We start from the raw sequence: 26,134 nt of genomic DNA on the forward strand, positions 1-26,134 counted from the left end.
ACAAAATATATCTGGAATGTTCTTCATTTATTACCTGACTCTTTATGAAAATGTCTGATAAATCTTACTTTAAAAAATGAGATTTTTTCATAGACAACATTTGTTCCTAGATAACAAATTAAAAAGATAAAACAGACATGACATGCTTGATAACTATGAAGGGAAGAAATATGTTCTTTCATTGCTCTGGGGATGCTATCTCTGTGTATAAAAAGGAGTTCAAATGATTGCTAGAAGATGTGTGCATCCACCATCCTTCTTCATGAGTACCTTTACCCACCATGAAGTGAAGACTCCTCCAAATAACAAAACTTACCAAGAGAAAAGGAAGTGGACAGATTCAAATGTTATTTTGACTGGGAACATCTGGAAAACAGAAAATAATGTTCCACAGACTTGTCTTTTGATTGATTGCTGCAAATTATTTGCAAAGCTGAACCAGTGGAGGAAGCTTGATACAGAAGATGAAAAAATACCCTGTCTTTGTCATAGCTTCACTGGTTTGTTGCCATTATTAAGACCCGGGACTTAGGCTGAGAGCAAAAAGACCTTTGTGGTTATCATTATCTATAGAGAAACATGTCATGCACAGGTAGGTGTTAGGCAGCTTCTTTGCATGATATCCCTGCAAAAATTCATGGTTTTTTCAGCCTGCAGAGTAGTTCAAGCCTTTCTGCTTCCAGATGACTATCCCTAACACCACTATCTATATTGTCCATATATTCCCCTCCTGCAGAAACCTCCAGCTCTGTGTCAGTTAAATTCCTAGCCACAGAGAAATTATGTTAAAGAAATCAAATTATATGTTTTTATTTTTGAAGCAACTGAAAATAAATGGAGGTTTTATTATTCCAGAATCATTTCATTTAGTTTAAAAGGTCTGTTTTCAGGGAAGTCTCCAAGCCCGCCTGTGGTGGAAATCACAAGGTCTACCTGCAAAGTTTTGTTATCACATGTTGTGCTGCACACCCAGAAATAGCGGTGTGAAAGGCACAGAGGAAAAAGCCTTCCAGTTCATCTTTAAAGTATGTACTTAGTAGCACATGTGTAACTTCTTCCTGTAGGAAGATAAACCATGTATCTCCCTAATGAGCTTAGTGGGGCATTGAGATGCCTATCCTGCCTTTGGAAATGATCAGAAAGCAATTGCTTATCTTTTGAGTTAAACATGAGCTTCCCTTGGCACTACAAAGCTCTGAGTCAGATTTTGGGTTTGTGCCGTGTCTCCAGCACATGCCCACGACAGCGATCCCAAAGTTGTGTCTCCCTCCGGGCCCTCCCAGCAGAGATGGCAATGGCTCAGCTGCCTTAAGCGAACCCCTGGTTGACCTTAATGTGGGGAATGAATGTTCCTTGGAATAAACAGTTTGCAAAAGGAGGCTGCTAATAGTGAAACCTCAAAGGCTCTTGCACAACTTCAGAAGGAGGAAGCTGGTGCTTTTGACTTTTCCCAGCTTTGAGTCTTCTGGGAGGAATGCAACAAAGGAGCTGTTGACATCCGCACTCAGAGTGGCTCATGATGTACTCCTGGTGGGAAAAAAAATTACATTCTTGGGTTTCATAGCTGCACTTTTTGAAGCTTTTTATAGCTGGTAGAATTTGTCTTATGTGAGCCCAGTTAGAGAAAGACTACTGTATCACACCAGGAATAGTGCTAAAGGCTAAATAGCTCACAAGAGGAGCTTCCAGACTTCATCCTGACTCAAAAGTTTTAAATCCTCTGGTGCTTCTGTTGCAGAATATTTTTGTGCCTTGGGAGTAGTTACTGTTCAATAAATATTACCATTTTTCATCTGACATCTCAGACAACAAATCATGTGCATCGGGAGCTTGCTTTCAGGTTTGGTGCCACTGCAATTTATAGACCATGGCTCCATTTCGAGCAGCAGCTAGGCACCTATCTCCGGGAGGCCAGAGGGACTCACACAGATGCACAAGAGTTTCCTTAAGTGGGGCAGACAAACAGCAGAGTACGTGTTGTTAAAAGCTTTTGAACACATAATCATCACATCTTGTCCCAGTGAATTCTGGTTATTAGAGGCACTGACACAAATGTGTGGGCCGAGAGAGGGGCGCGAATGAAATCGGTGTGCAGCCTTCAGGAGGCTCATGCAATTATTCATCAGGTGGGAAGGGAAGGAGGTGGAGATGAAAAAAAGTAGAGAGCCAGGCTTTGCTGTCATGAGCTCAAGAAAATGACAGGAAGACTGGTCTCAAGCCCACTGAAGTCAAGGGGAAGCTTGCCATTAGTTCCAGCTTGCTTTACAGCAGGCTTTCATAGCCTCATCTTTGCTTCTGGTCAGTCCTCGAAATCAGGTTTTGGGGTTTTCCTCCAAGCCTTTCACCTGTGCATCCCTTGAAAGCAAAGCAATGGTCTGCCTGCCGTCTTCTGTCTCACAACACACAAGGCTGCAGGAACTAATGGATTTTTTATTATCATTTTTACGGGTATCGGAGAAAAGGGCCATTCAGTCCATCCAGTCTGTCGTACCATCCTGATGGTAACGAAAATATTAGTGCATTTCCCCAGTACCCTACCTTCTAGTGGAATATAGTGCAGCTGTAAACCAGCTGTGCTTCATTTGCACTCAGAAACAGAGCCCTTTTGTCTGCTTCAACTGTTATTTACCATCTTTTATTTCACCCTTCCTTCCTTCTCCTTCTCCCCCTACTTTTGGCTCTTTACAGGCAAAGTAGTTGCTGAAAGACAGGTTCACACTTTGAAACGTGCCGTTCACTGGGACTTAGCATCAATCTTAAGAATATTAAATGTAAGACAGCTTTCCCTATTTGTCATGTGCACTGAAGTGAAGAATGACTCCTGTTGAGTGGGTACAAAAGAGGGGTGCGTTGCTGCCCTGGATGCAGTTTCATTGGAAAGAATGGATTTCTCCCAGAGCTTTAAGCACTTGGCAGAGGTCCTGAGCTGTTGACGTAATGAAGCGAGTTTGCCAGTCAACCACAACTGCTCTGCAGACTCCACATTTAAAATCATTTCCACCAGCCACCTAGAGATGCTGCGTTGATCATTCAAGAGAGATGTCCTAGTTCTAGCATCTCCAGGGTATCTCCATTATTGCAGGGGGAAAAAAAAAGCAAACCACATTTCTCATTTTATCCCTAAAACAAGGACAAAGCTGAATCTGACAACAAACACCTTTTCTAAGACAAGATGCTGAAACGAAAGTATAGAGCCTTCAGATGCTAGTGAGAAGGTTTGGTGTGATGATCTCCATCAACACCATTTGGAGCACGGGTAGCAGCAGGCTGCTGCTCTCACTATATTCCAGCATAATTACCCCCACATTACAATGTCATTTTTGCTTAGAAAAACCCACAGGGTTTGATGCAAGTACTAATATGGCAGGAACAGGTGGACTATTTCTAATGCATAGATCAAAAGAAGATAATGACATACTATTTTCTGCTCCCCTAACCCAATGCATAGGGAGTTGCATTCATCCAACAGATTGCAGAATTAATCCACTTCTTAAATGACTCTTCAAGTACAGCATTATGGCCACAAATCCCAAATGAGATTTGGTGCAGCCCAAATTGCTGGTGTGCAGCTATGGTAAACAATGAAGTGACATATTTTGCAGTGGTTTAGGACACTTTTCCTCTGACCTCTGCAGTTTTGGCAGAGATGGAAGTAGTGTTGCAGGCTGCCAAGAGGCTGCTGGTTTGAGTGTTTTTTTAAGAGCCAAGTTTTTTGTTTCTTGGCCTAACAAATGCTGGGCTGGCAGTGATATTTTGGATGCTAATGCCATCCAGTGGCCCATAAAGAATACCATAGGGTACTTCAGTGTCCCCAGGCAACACTAAAGGCATTTTCAGCCAAAGTAGGGCCACACTGAAAATACATGCTCAAAAAAGTGAAAGCCTTGAATTTTTGAGAGGTCCTTTTATCATTATTAAGCACTATGAGCACAGGCCCATTTGCAAAATAGGGTTCAGTCCTTGGCTGTGTTTAGTTGCAGTTTGGTGCTCTCTGAACAAAGGTGGGTACTCAGAAGTCAGCACAGCTGTCTGATGTTGCAGACCGTTAGTCATTTTTCTCAGCATTTAAAGCAGATTATCAGGGAGTAATTCTGCTCATATGAAAATGGAAAAAAGCTGATACTGCAGTGTCTTGCATGTGGACAGTAGTTCTGCAATTTAGCAAAAGGACTTTTCTGGCACCTTCTATGTATCTGTTCAGGAACACATACGCATGCATCCACATATCAGAAGGAAACAAGGTGAAGTTTATTGGGCCAGCTGATACCACAGGGGGAAAAAAAGTAAACAAACAAACAAAAACCAAACCAACCAGAGAGACCTTATTCAGGTAAGGGAAAACAAAGTAGTAAACTTCAGGCTGTATATGAACCCTTGCACTGAGTTGCATTGTTCAGACAAATACCAAAAATTAATTTCAATGTAAGTAAGGTTACAAAGATGATGAGGTGACTTGAACACCTCTCGTATGAGGAAAGGCTGGGAGAGCTGGGTCTCTTTAGCCTGGAGAAGACAAGACTGAGAGGGCATCTCATCAATGCTTATAAATATCTAAAGGGTGGGTGTCAAGAGGAAGGGGCCAGACTCTTCTCAGTGGTGCCCAGTGCCAGGACAAGGGGCAATGGGCACAAACTCGAATACAAGAAGTTCCATCTCAACATGAGGGAAAACTTCTTCACGTTGAGGTTGACCGAGCACTGGAACAGGCTGCCCAGAGAGGTTGTGGAGTCTCCTCCTCTGGAGATATTCAAAACCTGCCTGGACGCGATCCTGTGCAACCTGTTCTAGGTGATCCTGCTCTAGCAGGGTGGGTCGGACTAGACGATCTCTACAGGTCCCTTCCAACCTCTACCAATCTATGATTCTGTGATTCTATGTAAAGGAATTATATTGTGGGCCATTAGGAAAATTGACAGGTGCTGAGAAATTTGCCATGTCTTGATCATTTATTCATTTGCTGTTCTTACATGCTCTTCTTCAAGGGCAATATGTGCTTTTCCATTGGAATTTTTCTTCTGTTAGTAAGTTTTATGAGGATAGGGGGTTATGTGAAGACTAGGAGCAGGGGTACGTTCAGGAAAAATCATGTTTTGAGATGTGAGCCATAGAATAGATTTTTGTAATCCAAGCTTATTTTCCAGTCTTTTTTATCTATACAGAAGTTTTTGCTCTTGAAAGTGCTTTTATATCCCCCATCTTACAGTTTCCAAAACTTGAAGGACCTCACACACAAAAGACTTAACACAAAATAGGTATCTATTATGCTGAGATTTTTTTGCCTGTGGAAGTTTTGAATCAGTCTTTGAGATGGCTGCTGAAAATTGCAGCTCACAAAATGCCTTCCAGGAGGAATGTGAGCCACATGATCTATAGACTACCCTGCTCTGACCATAGCTAGCTACAAGAAAACAAACAGTCATCTTCCAGTAAAGTACAGACCTGAGGCATAAACCCTGGCAATGGGATTAAAGTGAGGATACGCACAGCCTCAGAGTCTAGCCAGATCCCTTCATTATCTCACACAAACAGAATAAATTGTTGATAGCAAACAGAAAACATGCATTGCAAAGAACTTTGCCCTGCGCTGGCTTGGATGTGATGATTCTCGTGACATTAATATGAATAGACTGATTCACTATTTGTGTCCCTGCCTAGAAGATGGTATCTTTATCAAAACATATTTCCAGTTCTCAGAAGAGTGCTAAAAATAGTGGAAGTGCTAAACCAAAAGCAGGAAGCAGACTCTATGGATCGTCATTTTATACTCCAACCTAGTTAACTACATTGACTCCTAAAGAATAATAATGTGAGGAGGGACTCAGAAGAAATTATGCTTGTTGCTTTTATGCATGTATTATATTTGTTAAAGATGAAACACAATCCTATCTGCAAAGAACAGCAAAACATTGTGCAGCTGCAAAGGCAGACCAGAAAATAAATCATGACTCCAGGAATCAGAATTTCTTTTAAGTTTCTTATTTTAGGAGCTCAAATGCTCCCACTGATTCCCCTTTAGAGCTCAAATTCTCGGCACTGTTGATACCTCAGAGCATTTCCCTGCAGCCATGCTGCTGTGTGATGAAAAGAGTTGAGCATGTTTCCCAGCGGCTTTTCCCACCCTGTGCAACTTCCCAAGGCATGAATAGCTTGTGCAAAAAAAAGCAGAAGACCCCTCAAGTGCTTTCTCTTACCTTCAGTGTCACAACAGCCTAGCAAGGTATCATCTAAAGCTAAATGAACAGTTGTGCTATGGGGTATACTCCTGCTCCAGGGGAGTAACCTGAGGTCCAGCTGTTGCTACCAGCCACTGTGCCAGAATAATCTCCTGTAATTCATGCCTAGAAGACTAGGCAAAGGAGCCAGTAATAACAAAGTGTTGCATTGTGTTGCTTTGGATTCTCCCTTGGCTTTCTGCCATTGAAGTAGAAGCTCCTGAAGAAAAGGGGTAGATTGTGGGGACAAAATTATGTGTGGGTGGCAACCAAGATCCTGTTCTGTTCCAGCTGCCCATAACTTTTCTGCATAGTTGTTACAGTCAAATGATTATGTCCTTTGAAGAATTATGCTAAATAATTATCTTTATTTCACAAGCAAGGACCGTGAGAACCATGTTTAACCTGTTTTGGAGGAAGAGGCAGCATGTGTGGTTGTGTAGAATTGCTTGGAGCCAAAGAAATGTTCTAGGAAAGGTCTTGCTCTTTTCAATAGGGATGCTGAGCTGATGGTTACCACAGTACAGAGCAGACCAGATCTTGGACCTGAAGGCACCTGGTTAAAGAGCATTGTCTTCCTAACCTTTGGTTGAAAATCTTCTTTCTACAATGTGTACCTTCTATTCTGTTGTTCATAATTGTTTTCCTTCTTTCCACAAAAGTGCTCTGTTCCTTTGTGGACAATGGTGGTTTTGAGTGCTTTTTCTCACCAAAAAGGTAAGCAGGAAAAGGTTTATTTAAATTACTTTTCTCTCCCCCAGAGCAGAAACACAAGCCAAATTTTGTGTGGAGATATCTCCAGAAGGAGGTCCTAGATATTGTGATGCTTACAGCTTTTCTACCACCTGGCAAAAGTAAACTCAAAACTCTTGCTCTCTCCAGGCTCTCCTTTCAGGTGATGTTTAGTAACTAGCCTAAATTAGAAATTGTATTTTGTCCTACATAACAGTAGTGAGGGGAATGTGATCACAGAATCACAGAATGGTAGGCATTGGAAGGGACCTCTAGAGATCATCTAATCCAATCCCCCCTGCTAGACCAGGATCACCTAGACCAGGTTGCACAGGATCATGTCCAGGCAGGTTTTGAATATCTCCAGAGGAGGAGACTCCACAACCTCTCTGGGCAGCCTGTTCCAGTGCTCGGTCAACCTCAACGTGAAGAAGTTTTCCCTCATGTTGAGATGGAACTTCTTGTATTCGAGTTTGTGCCCATTGCCCCTTGTCCTGGCACTGGGCACCACTGAGAAGAGTCTGGCCCCTTCCTCTTGACACCCACCCTTTAGATATTTATAAGCATTGATGAGATGATCCCCTCTCAGTCTTCTCTTCTCCAGGCTAAAGAGACACAGCTCTCTCAGCCTTTCCTCAGAGGATTCTCAAGTCCCCTAATCATCCTCATAGCCCTCCGCTGAACTCTCTCCAATAGTTCCCTGTCTTTCTTGAACTGGGGTGCCCAGAACTGGACACAATATTCCAGATGTGGCCTCACCAGGGCAGAGTAGAGCAGGAGGATAACCTCCCTCAACCTGCTGGCCACAGTCTTCTCAATGCACCCCAGGTACCATTGGCCTTCTTGGCCACAAGGACACACTGCTGGTTCATGGAGAACTTGTTGTCCATCAGGACTCCCAGGTCCTTCTCTGCAGAGCTGGTTCCTAGCAGGTCAGCCCCTAATCTGTACTGGTGCTTGGGGTTGTTCTTCCCTAGGTGCAGGACCCAATACTTGCCCTTGTTGAACTTCATTAAGTTCCTCTCCACCCAACTCTCCACCCTGTCCCGGTCTCACTGAAAGGCAGCACAGCCTTCTGGCATGTCAGCCACTCCTCCCAGTTTAGTATCATCAGCAAACTTGTTGAGCGTACACCCTGTCTCCTCGTCCAGGTCATTGATGAATATGTTGAACAAGACCAGACCCAGTACTGACCCCTGGGGCACACCGCTAGCTACAGACCTCCAACTAGACTCAGCACCAGTTATCACAACCCTCTGAGCCCTGCCATTCAGCCAGTTCTCAACTGACCTCACTGGCCACTCCTCTAACCCACACCTCCTAAGCTTGCCTACAAGGATGTTATGGGAGACAGTGTCAAGAGCCTTGCTGAAATTGAGGTAGACAACATCCACTGCTCTCCCTTCATCTACCCAGCCAGTCATGTCATCATAGAAGGCTATCAGATTGGTCAGGCATGATTTCCCCTTGGTGAATCCATGCTGACCACTCCCATTAACCTTCTTTTCCTCCACATGCTTACAGCTGCCTCCCAGAATGAGCTGTTCCATCACCTGCGAGGGATGGAGGTGAGGCTGACTGGCCTGCAGTTCCCTGTGTCCTCCTTCTTGCCCTTTTTTGAAGACCAGAGTGACGTTGGCTTTCCTCTAGTCCTCAGGCACCTCTCCTGTTCTCCACGACCTTTCAGAGATGATTGAAGGCGGCAGTAACATCTGCCAGCTCCCTGAGCACTCATGGGTGCATCCTATTAGGGCCCATAGATTTGTGGATATCAGGATTGCCTAGATGTTCTCTAACCCGATCCTCCTTGACCAAGGTAAAGTCTTACTTTCTCTCCTACCTCTAGGGTCTGGGATTCCTGAGGGCCAGCCTTAGCAATAAAGACTGAAGCAAAGAAGGCATTCAGTAACCCCGCCTTCTCTGTGTCTTTCATCACCAGGGCACCCACCTCATTCAGCGGTGGGCCCACATTTTCCCTAGTCTTCCTTTTGCTGCTGATGTACTTGAAGAAGTCCTTCTTGTTGTCCTTGACATCCCTTGCCAGATTTAATTTCAAGTGGGCCTTAGCCTTCCTTGTTGCATCCCTGCGTACATTCCTGTATTCATCCCAAGTGGCCATTCCCTCTTTCCACATTCTGTAAACTTCCTTCTTCCCTTTTAAGTTTTTCTAGCAACTCTTTGCTCATCTGTGCAAGTCTCCTGCCTCCTTTGCTTGATTTCTTACTCACAGGGATGCACTGATCCTGAGCTTGGAGGAAGTGGTGTTTGAATATTGACCAGTTCTCTTGGGCCCTCCAACCTACCTGATTTAGGTTTCGCTTTCACTAGCAAAAGCCAGATGGAAGAAGGTTTCAGTTTTGTTTTTTTGGAGGATGGCAAGGGATCAGGTCTTTTTTTCCCACCAAGCCCAGATTGAGAAAGTGTGCACACTTGCAGATCAAACAATTTCTTATCTAGTGGAATCCAGCAATTTTGCCACTTCAGGCATAAATATGGTGAAAGAACTTGTGATATTAATGATTTTTACCAGCACACCCCATCCCCCATCCATGCTCATGGAACTCCATCTTTGTAAGCCGTTGTAGGCTGTCTGCTGGCAAAAAGGGGAGGCAGGTCTCCATTTCCCCATCCCTTCTTGGCAACAGGGAGTTTTGTACATTTGATGTTCAGGGAACTCTGGAAAGCACAGATAGTGTGGCTTGAACTGATCAATAGCACCTCGCCTTCAGGCTGCATCATTCACCTCGCAGAGCAACCTGCTCAGCAGTGAACTCATCGTGAACTGTCTTCATGCTGGAGCACTTCTGTAAATATGTCCCCGGTTGAGTGGAGGGATACCTAGGAAACTCGCAGCAATTCAGGGACAGAAGCTTGCAATTCAGTAGCGTCACTACTAGCAGTCTTGCCATGATCTGATTTTGGTGGCAGTGCACATGCTCTGTTAAGCAAAATGCAGCTTGCTGTAACAGCTTAGTCCTGTGCCCTCTTTTCTTTGTGGTATGTAGCCAGTCTTACAGCTTGCCATTTTTAACGTTTCAGTTGCTGTGACTGTAGTCTACAGACGGGAAAAATCTATTATTTCTAGGTGCTGCACAGAGGCGTGATTTTGCAAGCAAGCTGACCCTTGTCAAAAGTGGATCACAGATTATTTCAGTGGTACAGGCGGCAGATGCTTGCCAGATCAGTGATGTAGACTGTAAGGTTTATTCTGTTGCCCTGGAAGAGCATGCATTGCAGAAGTGCAAACAGTGACCTCCTTCTGTTCATATTAAAGACAATGGGTGAAACCATTTGAAAATCCCGGTGATAATATACTTAAAGTGCTACTGTTTTCTTTAACAGTTACTCGATTACTTATAGCTTGATAGGGTGTCAAACTAGTGTCCTTCAATGGATAAAAGCTTGATTCATATAAACAAGCTATAAGTCCTGAGCAGGTCTTTGTGGAAAAGCAGTTCTCCCTGCTTTTATGAACCACCATCTCAGGAACCTTTTCCTCTGACAGAAAACATCCTGATTTCATCCGTATCCATCTAGAGCTCTGCTGAATATAGTTAGGGTTTAATGACAAACACTGTGTGCTCTTTCTTGAGCTTCCACTGTGCTTGTACTCACATACTGAAACGTGACAGGAGGACAAGCTCGGGTACATTCTGGTTGTTTCTTGCTGGAGGAACACAATGCTACATCTCTGCAAGACACCTGTCCAAGGATCTGAGCCACAAAAAAATCACAAAATGCCAGGTTTTGATTCATCTGGGCTCAGGATTTGTGAATCCATTTAGTTTGCACAGGTTCCTTGTGCACAGTGGTTAGGTCTGTCTGGGAGACTGTTGCTGTCACAACATAATGACCCCAAGCAAGAACTAGTACCTCTTTATGTCAGATTTTGTACAAATACAGAACAGAGAGACTGGCTCTGCCACGAGGGGCTTGCAGACTACATAAAGTTTCCTGTCTCTGTTGGCAGAGCAGTTGGAAGCCCAATCAAGATAGCATGGATAGTGCTCTCTCTGCTATGGATTTAGAGATGCAAAGAAGCCACCAAAGAAACACCAGCGAGCGGCAGGAGTGGTTGAGGATGGAAGTAGTTTGCTCTTTTTTAAATGACCTTACGAAAAGTGAATGTTTTAACACTGTGCACACTGTCTGGAGCCCAAGCCTGGTTTGCCAAACTCTGTATGAGCAAAAATTAAAATATCTTTCTAACCTGACCTTACCAAAGCCTCTAAGTCCATTCCTTATTTAAACTATTTGGTCCCCTCCTTGTGTGGGGACTTGCAGCCAAGTATGATGCTGACTTGAGCTGTGGAAACTGGCTTTCCTACGGAGCTCAGCAGCTCCTGCCTATGCAGGACTAGTGGTCCACTAACATTCAGACCTCCATGAAAAACCTCCCCCAGATTCCTTCATTGTGAGGGATAACTGAATTGTGTATCATACAAGTGCTAATGCCCAGAGGACAGGGATTTTTCATCTCCTCTTCTGTACCTGGAAATAAATTCCCAGCACTTCTCCCAGACTCTCCTGTTGTTCCTGGCAAAGTGTTGGCTATGCCTTTCCTTAGTGGTCCATGGGTGCTGGTTTTACATCCCCTCCTGAAGGTGTCTGCAAAGACATGCAAGCTGGTTGTGTGCAGCATCTTGCCCAAGCCTGTAATTGTGTCCCATGTGGGCTCTGCAATGACCTAGCTTTTCAGGTTGTGACACAGCCATCGAACTGTAATTAGCTTTGTGTGGAAGATATAAGTAGTTCAGTGGAGAAACAGCAGTTTTTTTGAAAACATGAAGAATTTTAAAACATAGAGTGTTTCTCAACAAAGCTAGTTTTAGCTTAGTTTGAAATAAATAAAAATACAAGCTTTAATTCTTGCCTTACTCTGGCAAAAATGTTCCCATTAGGTAGGCGGGGAGCTGTTATTGTCCCTCTACCTCTCTCCTTTTTCCTTTTCCTCTAGCTGAAAAAAAAGAGACAATATGAGCACTGTACCAATGTAATAGAGTATCTCTGAGGAGGTTTACCAATAACATGCTCAGAAATTACATATCTGTGCTCCATAAGCCAGCAGAGCCAGCTCTGCTAAGGCAAAGCCAGCATTGCCTCAGAAGCTGTGGAGCAACCTGGCCACCAAGGGCTGACCCCATTAAATGTAGTTTATAGAGCAAGGTAGCTTTTTGCTCTCCAAATTTATCACCATGCTGTTAAACGCAGGGAATATGCATACATGATGCTGGTTAATTTAGTTTAGCACTAGCATGGAGCAAATATTGTGTTGAATTCAGTGACAAAGTGACCTTATGCTAGGGTATGAGAGGCAGGTGCTTGAATTTACGTGATGCTTTCCATTTCTCTTGGTCAACATTCTTCAACATGTTTTGCTTTTTGACCATGTTTCTTAAGGTCTTTCCACTTAAAAGGTCAGATATCTCCCTTGTGGATGTCCTTCAGGCTGAAGAGAGGCTGCAAGGAGAGGTGATGGGGTAGGCTCCTCAGAGCCTGCTGCTCTGCTGTGCTGGCTTCAACAGCGCAGCCAGCTTAGATCAGGCTTTCACTTCTTGTACAGACTTCTGCAGGAGATCAGAATGTAGAAACCACATACAATACTGCAACCTGCCCAACAGCTGTATTTTGCACCTTAATCCAGGAGCTGAGCAAAGAGAAATACACATTTCATACAGACCTGAATGAAAACAGGTCCTTCACCAGGGACTTCTACAGGGATGTGAAGAGCAACAGGTTGAAGAGAGCAGCAGATGATGGCTATTCACTGATTTTTTTGTTGCCTAAATCCCTGGTGGTGACTAAGCTACCCATTTTAAGATAAACTGATGGAGGGTAGATTTAGATTAGATGTTAGGAAGAAATTCTTCTCTGTGAGGGTGGTGAGGCACTGGCACAGGTTGCCCAGAGAGGTTGTGGAGGCCCCATCCCTGGAAGTGTTCAAGGCCAGGTTGGATGGGGCTTTGGGCAACGTGGTCTAGTGGAGGGTGTCCCTGCCCATGGCTGGGGGGGGTGGAACTAGATGGTCTTTGAGGTTCCTTCCAACACAAACCATTCTGTGATTCTATGAAAGCCTGAATGAAGGGTGATAAGCTTCCTGGTGCAGCCACAGAGAAGGATTTGACCTTTGAGGAAGCTTAGGTGTGCAAAATAGCGTGTCCCGTATGTCAGGATGGAGTAACGATAGGAGGAAGAAAGAATATGACTTTTGGGAGGGGACCCATCTGCATTTGCATCCTCTCCCTCCTTCAGCTTCTTGGGAGGAATTGCTGCAGAGATGCATTTTCAAGCTAACAGAAGAGCAAAACTGACAGAAATGCCCATGGAAGAAGGAGAGAAGCTGTTTTGAAATCTGAGGCTAGAGAATAATAAGACCTCCTCAGGGCAGAGGTCCCCAGAAGGCCCAGGCAAAGACAGAGGAGTTGCACAGGAGCAATTAAACAGTACCCATGTGGCATCTTGTGGGATTCAAGAGAAGAGTCTGTGTTGCTCTGACTGGAGGAGATGGGCAGGAACCAACATTCATCCCTGAAGCCTCTTCTGGTATCTGCATGTTTGTTGGTTTTGGGTTTTTTCACACTGTTTGCTGTTTAATAAGGCATTCAAATGGTTCACAGTTTTATAACCTGTCAGGTGTCTCAGCTAAGTGTGAAATTTGTCTAAGCTGCACAGGCTTTGTTGCTTCAACCCCCTTCCCAAGCACCTCTACAGACAAACCTGCACAAAACATGCAGTAGTCATATGGGTCACTGAGATGACCTTGAAGCTGTGAATTCCCAGGTGCACCTCACAGCAGGGATGCAAATCACAGAGAAATGCAGGCAGTTTTGTGAAGGGGGTTTGGAACCTTCGACCGCACAACAGAAATTTGCCCTTTTATAAACGGATCTGGATTCTGGAGCCAAGCATCAAAGCAGTCAGATCCAGACTATGTTTTCTTGCTGCACTGCCCCAGGTCTCCCCCCTCGGTGCAGCAGACTGACAGTGTGCACTCCTCTGCATCCTGCCTGAAGCCCCTGTGACCTGCAGCCGTGAGCACCCTGCCTGGAGGATCTGCAGCCACCCCGGCGCTGGAGAGCCAAGCGGGCCTGCATTGCAGGTTTCATGTGCTTACCCGTTCCTCTTTACTTAAGGCAACATGCTGGAGGGAAGCTGCTGTGGGGTCTGTTTGTGTTGCTGGGACCACGGTGGTCTCTGCCTCTCATGGTGCAGGCAGAAGGCTGGCAGATGAATTTGTTATGCAATCCGTACTGTAATGTCCCAGCTGTTCCTATTCATGAAGACAGTGTTGGGATGCCTGACCTAAAGGAATGACATAGCAGCAATACCTACCACATACTGCTAAGGTTCAGTGTTGAGGCATGTGATCCTACACCTGTCAGATTAAATAAGCTTTCCAGAAGTGAGCTGGTTGGAGATGAAGCCAGTTCTTTTATGTGCTGCATAGGCAAGATGCCAAGGCCAAAGCTGGGCAGGATTTTTAGCATACCTTGATCACACACTGAGCATGCTTTCTTGCCAAGCACATAGATGCATCCACCCTCTCAGTCACGACTGTGTTCATCATTTTTGGTCTCTGATCTCTCTATGGTATCATGTTGGAGTAATGTGACTCCCCCAATGAACTGGAGAGGAGGCAGGGACGGCATGTCCAGCAGCCCCATCGGGCCCTGGGACTCGGCAGGGAGTTTCTCCCTAACCGAAGAGTGGCACTGGTGCCCTCTCAGGCCTGTGTGGGTCTTCACAAGGGGCAAATGTATGGGATCTGCAAGGCAGGTCAAAAAGCAACCCCGCCCCTTACAGCCTCTTCAGAAAGAAAGGGAAACAGCCAGAACAGTCATTTTTGAAATGGTGTATCATCCCATTAGCATCACCAGTTTGAAAGGAAGCTGGCAGCTGGAAGGTGGCAAGTCTCAGGGTCTTGTGTCCCCCTGTGCTTGTAGGGAGGTTTCTCTCCTCCTTTCTTTTCGGTGTAAAACAAGGCAGTCTTTCCCTTCCTGAATGTAGGACTCAAACATACCAGCAACTACAACATATGTTAGCAGATCCCCAAGCATCAGACGACATGAATATCCTTAGCTCACAACCAATGTGAGACAAAAGCTTAAAGAAAGGGGTTTGAGCTAATAACTTTATCTCACAAATGACAAGAAGTGCTTTTCAGCAGCAGAGGAGCCCTGTACAGTACAGCTGCTGAGCACAGCCCTGCGACACCAGGAGACCGGCGTGGTGCTACGCCGGGCAGTGACGAAAGCCGCAGCATCAGCAGGCACGCTACCACACTCACAAGCAAAGGGAGGAAGCCTCCGTAAAAACGTTTTGATGTGAGGCACTGAGACTTTGAAATAAGTGGCTAATCCCGCCAGACTGTAAGGATTAAAACACAAAGCCCAGCTCTATGTATTAGTTCCTTTATTTGGGTCTTTTCTACCCTTACTTTGAAAATAACAAGCAAAAAGCTGGATGTGATTCAAGTACCAGAATTAGTGCCAGTGTCGTCCCTACAGGTCCTGGCCATTGCTCCGTGCTGACCAGCCACACCAGTTTGTTCCCTTTCCACCACAGAAAATCCCATTTCTTCTTCCCACTTAATATTCTGTGTTTGGGGGAAGTTTAAGTTGCTTGAAGTGGGGTTTGTCATATGTGCAATTAAACTGAATAAAGAGGGAAAACAAATTCTGCTGAAATCACAGTCTTGGTGATTCCAACCTAAATTCTCACCAAGTGAAAAATCATGTGTAAAGGTCCTCACCAGGCACTTGCTTAGGGGGAAACCAACATAAGGAATCACATCTTCATCTTGGATGACTTGACTGTTTTAAGTGATTTATTTTTCATTTCTTAATGCAAGAGTTAGAAATTCCTTAATGGTTGTTATGTTACTATCAGCACCTGCTTTGTAGGTCAAGATCAGCCTTATATAGGTGTTTTTCTGCACATTCAGCATCTTGCTGCAATCAGAGGTGTTTCCCCAAGCTTTACAACATCCTGTTTGGCAGCATGAAGAGATATTTAAGGAGTGCATGGGGCATGAGGGTAAAAAAGAGACATGCACTTTTCTTTGGAACTGTGGAAATGTGATTAAATTAAGCCCATACCAACCAAATCCTGACTTTCTCCTTTTCAGCAGCAAACAGTGAAAGGGTGTACATTGAACAGCATGGATTTAAACCAAGGCCAATTAGTGGCAACATAAGAGTAGGGAGAGTTTATGAACTGGTTTTCTACAAATAGTCTACTCAGTCTAAAGAAAAGTTGTATATTTTTATGAATGAAAACTTAGATCAAAGTCTGCTTAACATTCTTTAACCAAAATATATTTTTAAGAAAAATACAGAAAAATACAGTTGATTAAAAGTAGCTTCTTTCAGAATTTTTCTGATTTTCTAGAGAAAATAGAAGTTGTTTCAGAATTTGTTCTATGCAACATTATCTAGAAAATTCCACCTTATTTTCAGCAAGAAAAATAATTAGCTATATGAAAACATTGAATTTTTCATGTATTTCAGGATGCAGTAGAACAAGGTCAGTGCTAGGAAGCTATACACATGACCTTGGAGGTTAGCTGTAGTGTACACGAGGTAATGAAGTTCATCTGCCTTTCATTTATGACTATTATTAAGGATTATCCAAAATAATGGATAAATCTGTCTATTTCATGATTTATACTAATGTGCTCTGTGCAGTCTTTTGAACACTTTCCAGAAACAGTTGATGCGGTAGAGAAGGTTGCTACAGGACTCAGGTGGCCCTGAGCTCTTACCTGTTTTCAAGGTTAGTGTAAAATCTTGGAAGTTTTAGAAGAAATGCTGATGTGGAGTTAATAAGGGCTGGGAATTTGGCATTCATAGGACATCTGTTTGATTCACTGTCGCATCTCCCAGAAAAGATACTCAAACGCCAATGACCCGGGTCACCTCTCAGCAGCCACTTACGAGCCTGACACCCTTGATGAAATTGTAAATGCCTAGGAAATTGTGGCAACCGAAGGGAAGTAGCACCTGTGGGTCTCAGCCCATGTTCAGTTTCAGTTCAAACTTGGGAAGAAAGGAGGAAAGTCAACTAATCCTTTTTGAACTTCAAGAATTGTTATGGTGGTGACCCAGTCAAAAATGCACATGGGTTGTGTTGGACCTGAAGCACTGCTTCCAGTGACCCAGTAACATTCAGTGAAAGGAGGATATTGCAGGTTGCATCAAAATGGGGATGACTGCTCCATCAAAGTGGGAATTTCCTCGTAGGATATGAGAGGAGTCGTGTTTTCTCCTAAAATAATTTTACTTCATCGTCTCAATGAGACATTTTTCCATTGTGTCCCCTTTCAAAAATGCTAATGAGGGAGTTTTTCAAAAGGAAACTCCTTCCCGCAATCATCACTTTACATTAAGAGCTGCTATTCTGGGAGCAGTGCCATCCTTTTATTTGTTGTTTGAGATGCATGGTGATTTTAATTGAGCAGTCGTTGTCTGTGTACATCATGGGGGTTGCATTTGGTGACCAGGGAGCTATAATTATAAGCATGCAGGACAGCTGAAATTTTTGTTGCAACCCTTTAGTGGATTGCTGTCTTCACCAGAGAGGATCCTTTGTCCTCTTGGACAGCTTTGTCCTGCACAGTCTCAGGTATGACTGTGGCAGTGAGCTTGTGACATGTGAAATGTTCATGTTCAGAAGCCCTGAGCAGCAGGTAATCTTCCAGGGCTCCATGTGGACGAACTCCTCCTTTGGTGTCCCAAACACACAGGATGACTATTATGGTTCTCTTATTTGAACCCTGAGTTGTGGGCAGTGTGCATGTGGCTGTAGAGCTACTCTATTTGCTTTAGCAGGTCAGCATAGGAGAAACCCATCCTTCGACATCATGCAAGGGTAGCCTAAGTGTTAGATGAAACAGAGAAAATTAATTGTGCAAGTGTATTTTCGCCATCTGAGCAAGAACTGTTGTTCTGCGTGGAAGCGACAAAATCAGCAAGAAAGGGGGCTGCAGACCAGAGATGTTTGCTCCTTTAGCGGTTTGCTCCTGTATTGGTTGGTTACAGGGAGCTGTATCTCTTTCTTTCTTTCAAACCACCCTGTTCTTGTACATAAGCAACTAACTTCAACAATCACTACTAGACAAAATGGATGCAAGACTGCAATGAAAGCAGGTGTATTGCTGGCCTGAGGGGGTTTTCTTTCTTCATCCTTAGGGTTCAGCTCTCTGCAAGTGATTCTGCCTTCCCCTTAGCAGAAGCCTGTTCAATATATGAGAAACAAAGCATTTCCATAACTTCTGCTTACTCCTTCACCAGTGTCAGCCTCTGTGATTTAAGTCTATTCTGTGTCCAAAACCAACGTGCCAAGACATCTATTGCGTGCTGTGGCAAGCTGTCCATTTAGTGGGAATCAACCCTTGTGACAGCACTCTCCAGTTTAAACCAGTTTGAGAAGAGAGGAGGTAAAGGGCATACCTGATTATTAGTCTCTGTTCTCTCCTGTTTCCTGCTGTGTATACAACCGTGGAAAGCATAAGGCAGAGAGCTAAACTCAGCCCTTATCTTTCAGATGGGTTTCACCTGCTCACCTCTGGCAGTTGTCTGCTGTACCTGTGCAATTGGGAACTCCTGCTGTTCATTCCTACATAACCCATCTGCTTGGAGTGATGGAAATGGCCACAGCTTTGTCATAAGATACGCGGGTATGTGGAAGGTACATGGAAAGCATTGCAGAAGCCTCTTGTAGTCCTGCTGTCCCTGTATCCCACCTAGAACTTTCCAGCATACAATTTGCTTTGTTCTGGTATAGAGAGGGTCCAGTAAGATTAGCCACCAAGGTCCTAGGCACTTAGGACATTCAAAATCTGTGAATCTGTGCTTTAGGTCATAAGCGTCCTGTACAGGGAGACTGTAGAGTGAAAAAGGGTGGCAGTTTCTTAGATGCTACATGGGAGCACAGAGTGCAGTTTTGTCAAGTTCAGAAGCTGAATTCCAGTGTACAGACACAGAGAAATCGTTCCTGGCTCATATTTAAGTGAAACAAAGCTTAGTCAGGTGGCCACGGGTTTCAAGGGACTGGGTTGGAGACGGTCTTGCAGGAAAATGCCTAAAGGAGCAAAGTCAATAGCTTCATTTATGTGTTGTTGATAGTGTAAATGCAAAGAAAATGGATCTCAGAGACAGACCCTGGTTCTGCTGGGAGCAGAGTAGGAGAGGAGCTGCAGCAGGAGTAATTTCCCATCATCTGAAACAATGCATATTTCCCGGTGCACAGAACAGGAGACCTGACAAGCCTCCAGCTTGCAATTACAGAGGCTGTGTGGCTACCCATAACAAGAAGATTTTCACCGCGCAGCCATAGCAGTGCATATGGTGATCTAGCTTGATACACTTAGCAGGACAGTGGGCTCCGCCACCTTCTACTGGCAGCAGGTAATGAAAGCGGGCACTGATGATCCAAAAGAAGCAGGCATCTTGCCACCAGCCTTCAAGGCATGTTTATTCTGCCATAGCAGTGTCTCCAGTTCTGTGTCCTGCCTCTTCTGGTGCTGTGATTTATATTGTATGCTCTTTACAACAGCAGAAAACATTTACAACTACATTTTGCAAAGTGCTGTCAGTACTGAGATGCATCGTTGCCACTGCTAGGGATGGTTGCTGTCAAGAGAGTTTCCCACACTTCAAACACAACAAGAAAATAAAAGAATTGACCAGACTGGATTGAAGCAGGTGGGGAGGAAACAAAAGGGGGGGGGAGAATAATTAGCCTCCTGTCTTTCTTAATATTTTCTTTTCTGTGAACCATTACTGCTGAACCACAAAAGAGGACACAAATTTCCAGATTTGATTTCACTGCTGAGACCTGTGAAATCACCACAGTGAAGATGGTCATTTAAACTACCACTCTGAGGAAATTTTCAGTTTCCGTGAGGAGTGAGTTCTTGGGATTATGCTAACTGCAGGTTGAAATCGTTAGCAGAACCCAGATGCTCCTTTTCCCCCAGAGTTCTGGATGTCCCTGAACTGGCAACAGAAAAATGAAGTGTCAGCAGCTCTTTTGCTTGTTTATTTCTTTACTTGCTGCCCTAAAAAACTGCGAGCCTTAAATAAGCAGGGAATAATATCTGCCAACTGTGCAGAGTGGAGCAAATAACATCTTACTAAAGAAATGCACATGATTCTTTGAAGACAATTCTTTGTAACTGTTTTCCTTGCTTTGAAGCAGACAATATTTTTCCTCCACCTGGGCCATTTTTGAGTGCATTTTTTTTGCATTGGTGCTACATGCAGAAGCTTACCCTCTTCCATACACTCCTGTGTGGTGGGCTGGACACTTGCTTGGTGTGCAGGATGAATCCAATGGGGAACCTTTTCACTGAAACTACCGGTGGTAGCCCCTCTGGTATCATGCTGCCCATCTCCTAGAGGATCACAAGGTCCTCATTGGCATTTTTTTGGTTAAAAGTTGGGGATTTTTTTTTTCTTTTTCCCATCATGTTCTTCTGGATACCTGCTCCATGAGCCTTAGCCTGCTGTCAGATCTGGACATGCATTTTCCCAGTGAGAACAACTAAATAGCATTTAGTTTCTGCCCTGCTCTGTGGAGTGCTTTCTGCACGTGTCTGAGCTGGCTTTAAACCAAAGAAATCAGGTGCTTCTACCTGTGCGAGGAGAGCAGAGGGCTTTACCAAGGCTTTACTGCCCCAAGGATTTATACAGCTTTAGAGGCGCATTTTCCTCTGCAGACAGTTACAACTCTGTGAGCTGAATAATCTCTGTATCACTTCCCACACTGTGCAGGCAGATTTCTAAACAAGAACAAAAATGATTTTGTAATGGAAAATTGAAGTATTCTGTGACTGCAGTGTCACAGAGAAGCATTTTGGTGTAACTTGTTTTTTAGAAGGTCTTATGTTTGCTTTGGTGGTTTTTTTTTTTGGGAGGGGTGTTGGTTTGTGGTTGTTTGGGTTTTTTTGACTGGAACAGTTTGACAAGTCTGACACTAAAATGTAGGTTATTTTGATCAAATGTAGCACATGATTCAGACAAAAATCCTGCACCCCTTCTCTGATGAATGAAAAAATCAGTGGTGTTATCATGAGCGTGAGAGAAGGAAAAGCACACAAAAACTTAGCAAACACCGTCAAACCCATCTGTGACTCAGGGGCTTCCTGAACCAGATGTAATTTCTGTTTGTGTAGTAACCCTCACAGTATTCCTTCTCTCTGACTGTCCCCAAGCTCCTCTGGGACCCCCATCACCTTCTGGCACCCACAGCATCCTGAGACAGGGATTTCCACAGCAGACTAGTGCCTTGGCTTCAAACCTGCCCCATCCAGCTTCACCTGATGGCCCTTTTTTTCTTACAGGGGAAGACAGAGTGAGCAGTAGGTGCCCACTGGCTGTCTCCATGCCACCACTCATGATTTTACAGATCTCCATTTTGTCCTCCTGACACCTCTTTGTCTTCCAAGTGCATGGGGTTTTATCGATTATCTATTTGGCTTTTAGCAATGGGAAAGTGGCACTGGCCACCTTTAGTGCTAAGCAGCAATTACTTCCTTTCCTAAATCAAGTTTCTTGGCAAAGGAAATAAATTTATGGTTTCCATCTTGCACATCCACATGTGAATGCCTGAGTACAAATCTCATTTTTCATGGGACAGATTTCAGGATGTGAGTAACCTTGCTATTTGACCTATGTTCTTTTCCCATCATTTGAGTCTGTGAGTAAAAAAATCAAGTACTTTCACATTTTCCTAGTATTTTTTGGTGAAGGGGGGGAAGGTAAGCTTTGAGTCTTATTTTACTCATGGCTATCCCAAATATTCAGAGCAATCTTGGGTGTACCTCCCAAATGATACTCCTCTACCATTTTGGAAAGGTAGCCATCCGTGATGAGTATGTGTATTCTTAAAAAAGCAGCACACCTCAGATAGATGAAAATCTTTTCTTTTAAACCTACCACATTCACAATAAAACTGGCTTCAGTGCTTGTTTTCTCCATCTCTTTTCAACCTAGTTTCTATAATCCCTTTACTTCTTGGGAAAAAAACCCCCACAACACTTGGTGTCTACAGAATATCTTCAAGGTGTGCGTGCATGTTTGACACCCCAGCTGACAGTTTTCACTACCGCACTCAAAAGGTGCAGGAACTGTGCAAAATATCTTGCATATACCCGAGCATCCTCCTGGCTATCCTATCCTTCCCCGTATGGCTTGAGCTCCATGCATCCTGGCCTAGGGGAGGAGATCAGGGATGTTCTTGGGGGTTACTTATTGGAGGTGATTAGTGTTAACTGCTAGCTGAAGCAGTGATGGATTACTCTCTGCCTTGTAGGAAAAAAAAGAGGACACACATTTAACTGAAGCTATCCGGAGTGAACCTGTGTTTAAAGCAAGCATTTTATTTTCTTGGTGCCAGGACCCTTAGTAAATTAGTAACTTAGCAGGCATACTTGGAAAAAAATATCTGTAACTGGATGAACAGAGTAATGAGGAACATTTACTGGCTTCAACATAGAAAAGTGCCTTAACAAATTCTCAGGTGTAAGCATGTGCTTTACACCCCAGTGTTTTCAGTAAAGTCCTGAATCAGGAGCCTGCTTAAGTGGGGGCTGGCTTGATCTACTGCATGTCAAAAATCCTTGACATGCTGATTTTGGTGCGATTTTTGTCAGCCAGTCCAGTCTTCTATGACATTTTTTTCAGAACACACCCATATAAACCAGAAACACATCCTGTCACATCCTTCAGTGATTGGGAAAAACCTAAATTGAATGTCATCTAGTGACCTGAAGGTGAAACATCCTGATAGCTAATTACCAATGCTGTAATTCATGCAATCTTCAGAGAAAAAAAAAAAAACAAAACAAAACAAAAAACTTTTGCGGTCAGACTCCTCAGCCATATCTGTGGTGCAAAATCAGAGGGTAGAGGTGTGCAAACAGGCTGAATGAAAGCCAGAGAAATGGAAACATGAGCAATATTCCAATTTAACTCCACAGAAACCCACTAGTTAGTAAGTAGTTCAAGTATTTTAGTGCCTGCTGTGTTGCTGCCTACAGGGAAAATAAGTGCTTTCCGTTTCTCACAAAGAAAAGAAGTTTCCATGTATGTTTTATAAGGTTGTCCTGTCACATCCATTATACAGCATGACACCACCAGCCAGAGGAGGTACTGTGGTGATTTCCATCATGTATTTTAGCAAAAAAGGTTCTTTTGAGGGTAGAAAAAAAAAAAATATATATATATATATAAACCCCATATGTATGTATATACACAGATATAAATGTAGGTCAGTTAACTGTGAAGATGTAGGTGCCTTATGCTAGCCTATGGAGTGTCACATGTGGGGTGTTAATGCCTACATATGTGAAATCCAAACATTCAGTCATCTGGCCAGCTTGGCACAAACAGGGCAGAATTATTCTTATTCTGAGACTATTAGGTCATTAACTGGAACGGCTTTTAGAACTACTTTATTCCGGTCCATGGCTGACCAGCTATTTGAGGAAATAGCAAAGAACAAATTCTGGTTTTCAGTCTCAAAAGTACGCTGTTAATACTGCAGAATGAAGAAAATGGCAAAAGAGATCCCTGAACAATGTTGGGGATTTTTACCCCCTGAGCCATCCAATATCCTGTTCCATTCAAAAATGCAAAGAGGAGGTGGGGATTGGAGGAGTGATAGGAGGGATGATCCACAGACTATCCATTTTATACAAGGAAGGATTTTTAAAGGTGCATGCATAAATTTTGTATGTGTGCGTGTGCACAAATGCAAACTATCTTCTGCGTGCACAGAACAGTGATTTGTCAAGTTTCAGCTGAAGACCGGCACTATTTGTGACAGTTATCCAAAAATCCAATTTTCCTATTCCGAAACAACTTCAGCAGAATACTTTTGTTCAGCAGTAATATTCTTACATACTTCAGACAGCAGAGAGCGTGTGTAGATGTAGACATACACAATCAGCATGTAAGAGTGTGCAGTGTATTACAGAACTGCTTGACATATGCATCATTTGACTGCTTTGTCTCTTCTGGGTTCATTACTCCAGCCGTCCCATGACTGTTCTGATGTCTCACTGTTTGGCAGAAGTTGTCCAGACAGCAGACAGTTATCTAGCTCCATGTTTTGCTTTGTTTTGAGTGAGACTGGCATTAAAAAAAAAAAAAAAAAAAAAAAAGATTCCTGAGCTTCCTTGTAAATGTAATGCTTTCACTCAAAATGCCCTGGTTTGAGGTCCAGTATAAACACAATTAATTTCTGCATAGGCAGCATCTTATCATATGCCCCTTGAGGATGAGGCATGAAGGTTTGAAATCCCTGGAAAGCGGACAATTCCCAGAGCATCAGTAGGGCAGTCCCCCAGTAGAAATGGGACAGAAAAATTACTATGGGGATTTAAGGAATCCTCAAATGTCTTCAAGCCCAACCTTACAGCCACTGAAATATTTAAATAACAAAAACATGCTCTCACAAGTAGGGAATAAAAACTGTTGTTCCGGTAAAAACTGAGGCTGGTACCTTTATTTGACTGCCTCCATTTACTACTCAGTATTTCTGTCTTGGCTGCAAAAACTGAGACAAAAAATGAAAAACTTTTCTCATAAAACGAGAAAAGACCCTCAGGAGAGGGAACCTGATGGGGGCTGGGGATGGGTGAGGAGCAACACTGCACACAAGGTGCGGAAGACTGACGAAGGGCAAACAGCTGATCCTGCATAAGGAGGAAGGTGTTGCAGGGCAGAAAAGCAGGTGGTTCTCCTCTTGCAACACCTGAGACAGTCTGCTGCCTGCAGGAGGGAGCAGCCGGGGCATGGACCAGTGGCCATGTTCATGACTGTGAAAACCCTCAGCTGTGGAAGTGGTGGATGTGACCGTGCTGTCCTTGGGCCACTCGGTCAGCCCAGTTTCTGGGTACTGGTAAGCGCCAGCTGCTTGTGTGTGCTGGTGGCTTGAATTTTAAACAAAGCCAGCTGGGGGGTTATCCATCCCGTTTACTTTGCAGGTAAACCCCATGCGATCTGGCTGAAACACCTTCTCCCTGTTGAGCCCAGGGAAAGCCTTACCACCAACCTCACCGGGATAAAACACGGTCTGCAACCCGGCTCCCTTCCTCCGTGATGCCACCCACCACTGTCGTGTCGCCTTAGTGTCACACAATCACACCACGCAATCCATGTTTTTGGCCTGGAATTTCAAATGCAAAAGCACATCTTTGTCCCTTTAACTTCTCTCTCAGCTGTTATGTCTGTTTTCTCCCCTCCTCTGGGACTGTGCACTCTGTTGCTGCTCCGGCTGCCGGGAGCGAGCGAGGAAAATTTCTCTTGCTTGCAAACGACCGGCTAGTCTGAGGCTGGCGTCTTCCCACGACGCTGCTGTTTGCATAGCAGCAGGCAGAGGAGCAGGTGAGATGGGACTGGTGACATCTGTACAGATGCGTTTGACTGCTTACATGCTTTTATGAATCCGCTCCCCTTAAAGCCTCCGTTTCTCTGACGAGATCTCTCTCTCTCTCTCAAATTATTTTTCCAAGGAGAAAAGGAAAAGGCAGACAGAAATAGAAGGCAAGAGACAACAGCTTGAGGACCAGATACTTCAGCTGCAGCATTTCAAGGTAAGGGACTGATGCCAGAAACAATGGATTAACTAAATCTGTTCATTATTAGACATGCAGATCACACGTCTGAAAGCCTGGAAGAGCCCACTCCGACATGAAGCAGCTTTCACTGCTGGAGCCTATCTCTTGCAGTGATCGTGTCCTGCCTGCTTTGCATTCTGCGTGTTTCATGCACAGGACCATGTTGCAGGAGCATGGAGTCGGGAGGGTGTGAGCACAAGCAGCACAGCCGTGCTGTTATTATTAAACACTGTTATTTATTATACATAATGATAAGACACCAGTCGCTGTGGACTGGGTGTGCACTGCATGGCTTCACTGAGCACCTTCTGCCTGCAGAGCTGCGTTGGATTTTTCTGGTGCCTGTCATTAGGTTTTGTGCGTGTGTGCTGTGGGGGGGATGTTAGTTAGCATGCCTCTGTGTGTGTGTGTGTGTAAAGCTTTAATTGTAGGATGAAGTTATTAGGCATATGTGGCATAATAAAAGGGGCATGTATGCAGATGCAGGGAGGGTCTGATGCATATGTATGTGTGTACATGGGGAGGCACTTTGATATTTAACAGGGTGCTGAGCAGCCCCAGTCCC

At 44.1% G+C, this 26,134-nt stretch overlaps 1 protein-coding gene across 5 annotated transcripts in view; it reads left to right on the forward strand.

Moving 5' to 3' along the window:
* Nucleotides 1–26,134, forward strand: part of PALM2AKAP2 (PALM2 and AKAP2 fusion) — a 271,609-nt gene that overhangs the window by 24,740 nt on the left and 220,735 nt on the right. For all 5 annotated transcript variants that reach the window (XM_075740493.1, XM_075740496.1, XM_075740495.1 and 2 more), the window contains exon 2: nucleotides 25,465–25,545. In XM_075740493.1, coding sequence (XP_075596608.1) covers nucleotides 25,465–25,545 — 81 coding nt within the window. The remainder of the gene's footprint in view (nucleotides 1–25,464; nucleotides 25,546–26,134) is intronic.

Source organism: Balearica regulorum, chromosome Z (genome assembly GCF_011004875.1).
Source record: "Balearica regulorum gibbericeps isolate bBalReg1 chromosome Z, bBalReg1.pri, whole genome shotgun sequence".
Lineage (NCBI taxonomy): Eukaryota > Metazoa > Chordata > Aves > Gruiformes > Gruidae > Balearica > Balearica regulorum.